General features: G+C 37.1%; 1 protein-coding gene across 4 annotated transcripts in view; it reads left to right on the top strand.

Annotated features, from left to right (window-relative positions):
* The first annotated feature begins 325 nt into the window (after positions 1 to 325).
* ebf1a (EBF transcription factor 1a) overlaps positions 326 to 6,717 on the top strand; it is a 107,254-nt gene continuing 100,862 nt past the window's right edge. For 2 of the 4 annotated variants that reach the window (XM_053505592.1, XM_053505591.1), the window contains exons 1-4: positions 327 to 1,104; positions 2,012 to 2,168; positions 2,945 to 3,008; positions 3,684 to 3,739. In XM_053505592.1, the coding sequence (XP_053361567.1) occupies positions 974 to 1,104; positions 2,012 to 2,168; positions 2,945 to 3,008; positions 3,684 to 3,739 (408 nt within the window). In that variant the 5' untranslated portion in view covers positions 327 to 973. Of the gene's footprint in view, positions 1,105 to 2,011; positions 2,169 to 2,944; positions 3,009 to 3,683; positions 3,740 to 6,717 lie in introns of all 4 variants that reach the window. The other 2 variants (XM_053505594.1, XM_053505593.1) reach the window with 2 other exon arrangements.

The raw sequence follows: 6,717 nt of genomic DNA, 5'->3' as shown, positions 1-6,717 counted from the left end.
TGTCCACATATATAGCAAATTTACATGAATAAAACGGAACACTGTAAGACTTTATTCAGCGCGACACGTGTTGAGAAGTAAGGCAGTTTGAACGCGCTGTAATCTCAGCTGCGTTTTCATCCGCTCTCGTGCACCTCTGCGCTTTAGCCAGTGATAACCGGTCAACTAACTTCTTATGGTTTTTGTCTTCAGCACCGCACACATCGCACTGTGTGTGTGTGTAAGTGTGTGTGTGAGAGAGAGAGAGAAGACTGGGCTGTGAGATGCGATCAGACTTGAGAGTCGGCGGTTGGATGGAGAGCTGATGGTAGTGTGGGCTCGCCTGTGTTCAGTAAGGCGTGGGGCGGGGGGCTGAGAGTACACAGTCACTCCCTCTTCCCTTTGAGTTCCCAGAGCACAGTCAAGTCGGATTCCTTTGGGAAAGAGCGCTCTCTCTCTCACACACACACACAAACACACACACGCACGCACACGCACATCACTTTTTGAAACCGGGGGAGCGAACTAAGGATCCAACGCCACGAGGGTCCACCTCTTCTTCCTCATTTCACCTGGCTCATTCATTTTATTTGAGCTGAAAAATTAAGCGTGAGGACAGAAAAGAGGATATGAAAAACAAATAAAGAAGAAGAAGAAGAAGACTTTGGATAATAACATTTACTCAAAGCTTCTCGTTGTGATCGTATTGTTTCTCGAAGTGACACTGGACTTTTCTTGCACTCTCTCTTGGTCGCAGGGAGCTACTAGTCCACGAGTTTTGGATGTTGACAGCTCGCTCCGTTTCGTTTTCTCTGTATTCGTTTTCTGATTGCACAGAGGAAACGACAGAGCTGAGCGCAGAGACACCTGCGCGCCCGTAGATCTCTAGACATTTAGGCATTTCTTTCTGTTTTTATTTGTATATTTTTTACGGATCGACGGAGAAAGATCAGAGGACTGTTAGATCGACAGGGGAAAGGAAAAGTCCGCGTTCATGTTTGGGATTCAGGAGAGCATCCAGAGGAGCGGGAGTAGCATGAAGGAGGAGCCGATAGGCGGCATGAACGCGGTGCGCTCGTGGATGCAGGGAGCCGGCCTACTGGACGCCACCACCGCCGCGCAGAGGTAAGGCAGGGAGCGCGGAGGACCGAGTCAGTGTGCGAGCTCAATCCTCCTTACACATCTCGGCACCACACCAAAGTGCCCCGTGTACATATCAGGCATTTTAATTTTCATTTGAAGCCGACCACGTCTTCCTCTTGGTTCTGCAGTAAAGACTTAGGACTAAAGAAAGGTCCGGTTGTTGATTTCAGTACCGCTCTGAAACATGCGTTCATTTTGAACTTTAAACACACAATGTCTCGACATTTTACTGCCACACATGAGGAAAAAAACATCTATCGTGGAATATAAGACTCACAACTGTTGATTCAGTATTTATTTAGCTGAAATTTTAGCGCTACCCGAAATCCTTTTTTTTATAAGCCTGTACTATTCAACAAAAGCTTTAAAGTATAAAAGGCTTTACATATAGATGCATCTGTACGTTCTGCACACTAAACCTAATTTGTCTATTATGAATCTAAATTAAGCATTACAAATTAAGAGGTTATACCAGTGTAGTTTAATGCACATCGACATAAATATTAATCCAAATAATCATAATAATAATAATAATAATCATAATAATAATAATAATAATAATAATAATAATAATAATAATAATAATAATTAAACATTCAGGTAGTTAAAATAAATATGTTTAGGTTAATATCTATTTTCTGACAAGAAATAACAATTTGAACTTTTTTCAAATCTAGCATTTGGTAAAGCTTGTGGACGACACGTTACAGAAGAGTAACTTTATCTCAAACGCCTCAATAGAATTTAATAATTAGATTTATTTACTGACTGTAAATTTGAACGCAATGTACATTTTATAAAGCAATCTGTTGCCGTTTTCTCACAGACTGTGTATGCCCTTATGCCTTTCTCTCTCCCCCTCTCTCCTTCCTTCTCTTTACCCGTGTAGTGGTGTAGGTCTGGCCCGAGCGCACTTTGAGAAGCAGCCTCCATCCAATCTGCGCAAATCCAACTTCTTCCACTTTGTGCTGGCTCTGTATGATAGACAGGGGCAGCCCGTGGAAATCGAACGCACATCTTTCGTTGGATTTGTCGAAAAAGAAAAGGCAAGTGATATTTTCACTCCCCACATAAAATATATCCTGGCGCTTTTTGCGAGTTATAATAATAAATTATTTAAAATTCTTCCTTTATTTATTCCCCCTCCATGTATGTGACATAAAGACATAAAAAAAACATCAATTATTTATTCTGAATGTTTATGCGGTCATCTGTTACCTGACTCTATTTGTCATTATTGATTTATTAGCTGAACTCAGGCTTTGATTTTTAAACAGAAGCATCTTTATAGACATGCGCAGATTTAACGAGTTTCAGTAAATTATTTGGGTCATAGTGCAATGTTTATTTTTATTCATTTTTGTAAAGAGCGACTTTATATATAAAGAGAAACATTCCGGGAGTTTCTGTCAGAACATAATAATATTAGTAACAACAACAGGTTATGCGTGAATTGTTTCGTGTTTATTTTAATTATTCTGTATTCTGATTATATGTTACTTTTATTCAAAACGAAAATTATGTACTTTTGAATGTTTCTCCTTCTCCAATATCTGTGTGCCAGTTTGTTTTACTTGAGTAACTGAGTGATGCAGCTGAGAAACTTGCACAGAATAATTAACACCACGCCGTTATGTAGATGTAGAGTAATCCAGATATGTTCTTGGTCGACATTTAAAACAGATTTAGGATTAGATGAGTTTGTGCTCTTCTCTTTGAGGTTCATTGTATTGCACGGGAGATCAGTCTTGTGGGTGGCTGCAGGAACGAGGAAATCGTCTGTTTTTTTCTAATTTATATATGTATACATTTATTTGTGTAGGAACCGAGTGGTGAAAAGACCAACAATGGGATTCATTACAAACTGCAACTCCTTTACAGTAATGGTAAGCATTAACTTATAACATATTATTATTATTATTATTATTATTATTATTATTTACCCAACCTTATGTAATAAATGAACGCAACATCATTACGTTAAACGCATAAAATCACAGATTTGCCATTAATTAAACCCGCGTAAACCGCATGGCGCACACTAAATTAGAAACCTGTAATGATTAATAATTGTATTTGTTTTGTGTGTGCCATTATGCGTTTTTAAATATAGCTTTGATCTTTTTAAATAAATCCCGGTAAAAGATATTTTTGTTTACACTTTATTAATTACTGTACATTTAAAGTCGCAATTTCCTTTTCCTTTGATCACAAACTTCTTGTTCGGAATACACTTCTATTGTTACCTCATATGCTCGCGCTGAGATCTACTTCATGTTTTAGTTCTGAGTAAGCACTTTGCTGTAAGTTTCAGGCCTACTTATTTTAAATTCCCAACAACAGTTTAAGTACAAAACCATTAAGTTTAGCAAAATTGTTTTACCTAACAAAGTCTTTTGATATAATAGTAATTTAGGTCACTCCAAAAGTATGTCATGCTCTGTAAGAGTTTGAATATTTACAGAGTGCTTATTTCCTCTGTAACTGTATTTGTTATAGTACGTGCATTTGGATGTGTGTTTGTATAATATTTTGCTCAGACATTTTTTTTTTGCACACAGGCATAAGGACAGAACAAGACTTCTATGTACGATTGATTGACTCCATGACAAAACAGGTAAGCCATTAAATTAAGAAAAGAGTTTCAGAGTAACTGTTAAAATTCATGAAAGACCCGGAGATATCTCTTTTTGTGTGCGTGTGTGTGTGTGTGTTTCTGGGGATATGATAGTTTAGGGCTGGTGTAGTATAGTGTGCCTTGGGGGAATGTGGAACTAATTATGTCTAAATATGACATCCTTTCTCTGGGAAAGCATTTAAAATGACTGATGTTTTCAGGGTGTGTGTTCACACTAGGGCAAACATCTCTGACACATTGCTTTATTGTAATGTCCTACTGAAACTTTACCGTACAGTCTGTGTACAGGATGCACTCACTTGCTGACTTTTGAATCTGTACACATGTGCTCAGGAAGTGGATTTGTTGTTTTTGCATTTGTATTGCACATTTTTATACATTCTTAATTATCATATATTTACTATGGAATAATGTTAACTAAGAGCAAACAACCTGAAATGCAATTTCTGAGAGCAGTATCTCTCAGTGTGTGTAAGTGCGTCCTAAGGATAGCAGAACAGAAAGGAAAGTGAGGTCCTAAAGCGTTGACAGCTAAATGTTTTGTAAGATGGTATGTGTTCCACAGTGTATTAGGCAAAGAGGATATTTTTTCCATCGGATCCTTGCAAGATTCTTGGCAAAACATTACCATGCTTTTTTTTATTAGTTTCCTGCTTGCATTTATTCTATTACTGATTGCTGCATTTAACTTCACATAAAAAAGACTAAACATGAAGAACTAATTTATGGCAACTGTAATTATATATTTTTTATAATGTTATGCCTCTGTTTAATATTAACACTGATTAAATTGTCCTGGTTATATGGTTATATTAATTAGAAGAGAATATCTACAGAATAATCTTGAACAATGCACCATAGAACAGAATAATACAGAATAATCTTGAACAATGCACCATAGAACAGAATAATACAGAATAATCTTGAACAATGCACCATTATTGGAGATATAGCAAGCATTCGTGTGTGTGTCTGTGTGTGTGCGTGTGTGTGTGTGTGTGTGTGTGTTGGTAGATTTGGAATAGTTTTTGTGTATGTAAAACTATCGGAAAGTTAGCAGGTGCTGTTTAGTCCTGACACACCCAAAGAGCAACAGTCTGTCCATTTAGCACATCATGTGCAGTCAATATGTGAGCAGTGTGTGCGTGTCTGTGTGTGCGTGTATGTGTAGCACAGCTGATATAGACCAACGGTCCTGTAATTCACAGCACCTTCATTTTGAACTAAACTACACATTTTCATGACATTTTTTTTAATCCAGATATTTTTTATTAAATAGGAAATGTATTGATTTAAAATCCCAGGACACAGACTGGCGCCTGCATTCCTCTTCCTTCTAACTGTGTATATAGTTTCACTGGAGATATGCATCAATTATAGCAATTACTAAATAAAATCCATTACAATTAATAACTGAGTAGTAAGCCAGTGTTTAGGGAATTAAAACAAACTGAAATAAAAATAAGCAATTTTAAAAATTAGTTTTTTCATTGCCTGGTTATGCAGTTTATGATTTATTAGGAAAAAGTTAAAATGACAGTTTTCCCCCTACAATGTAACATTAAAGTGACATTTTGTCTGCTGCTAATCGTCTGATTTTTGTGAACATCAGCATAAATTGCAATTAAATAAAATATTTAATTTGATTATATTAGGAAACATGGCTAATCCTCTCTGACCACCCTGTTCACTTTGGAATACACACTTCACAATAAATGAAAATGCATATTTATAAAAAATAATAACAAAATAATAATAATAAGGTTTTTTTTAATCTAACCACAGACATTTTCAGTCTGAATGTCATGTCATACTATTTCCTATACACTATAGTATGCTTATAGATTTTATTTTAAATAATTTTGTTACTGTTATTTAAGACTGCTAATATTGTCTGTATTTGTTCTTGGTTGTGGTTAGATTGTCTGGGTTATGTACAAGTGAGGCAGATTTATATGTAGGTGAAAGGCAGGGGCGTTATCCTGCAGGAGTAAATAGAGAGGCTGGAAGACTGGCCTGCTGCTCACTTCAGGGTGCCCCTTCAATAAAAAGCTATTTATCTCACCTCTGCTGTCCCACTTGAGCACATATTTCATTGCGGGATTTACAGGCTGTTTCAGAGGACCACCGCAATACCTGTTAATGATGTGGTGGTCATTGAGAGAGAAAGAGAGAGAGAGAGAGAGAGAGAGAGAGAGTTTGAACATCATAATTTGGCATTGAAGTAGTCATGTTGGTATAATGTAGTATGACTTCTCTCTCTGAACTGTGGAGACTCAAGTCCCATGGGTTTTGTCAGGATAAAGCCACTTCCAGTACACTCCCCATGATTCGTTTCTCCAAGCCAGTCCAAGTTCACATCCAAAGGAAATACACTAAATAAAATCATAGTGTGATCTAAACAATTATCTCGATAAGGCCTTAGCCCATTGTCAGAGGCGTAATCATGAGAAATGAAGCTCATTTAGATTTAGGGAAACAACTATTACCTACCACAAACCAATGAAACCCCCTTTTTCACTGCCAAGACTTAAGGGTGAAAGGTTAGTAATAGATTGCAAACCTAGCTATTAAATAAAATTACTAATAAGTCGAATGTTAATAGGCAGGCTTTAGGTGAATAACCAGTAATTGATATAATTCCTTTATTTCACATTTTCTGTTCAAAATCGCACCATTTAGTTTTCTCACTGTTTTACTGTGTGTGTTTTTCCCCTCCTCCATTACATAAAGAGATGGAATTTGGCTTATGATGGAACTTGAATCTGTCTCTATGCTAATTTCTCTGAGCTCTCCTCTAACCTCGTTGTGGTAAGACTCAGGCGTTGCGATGTGTTTAAAACATCTCATTAAAAGCCCATAACTCAGTACAGACTGGCTACAGAACCAGTGGGCTCTTGCAGTCTGGCTTCGTCCCAGCAGCGCGCCACTCTTACAGAGCAGGTTTATGGAGTTGT

Source organism: Clarias gariepinus, chromosome 10 (assembly GCF_024256425.1).
Source record: "Clarias gariepinus isolate MV-2021 ecotype Netherlands chromosome 10, CGAR_prim_01v2, whole genome shotgun sequence".
Classification (NCBI taxonomy): Eukaryota; Metazoa; Chordata; class Actinopteri; order Siluriformes; family Clariidae; genus Clarias; species Clarias gariepinus.
The sequence above is the reverse complement of the archived record's forward strand: the minus strand, read 5'-3'. Positions and strand labels throughout refer to the sequence as shown.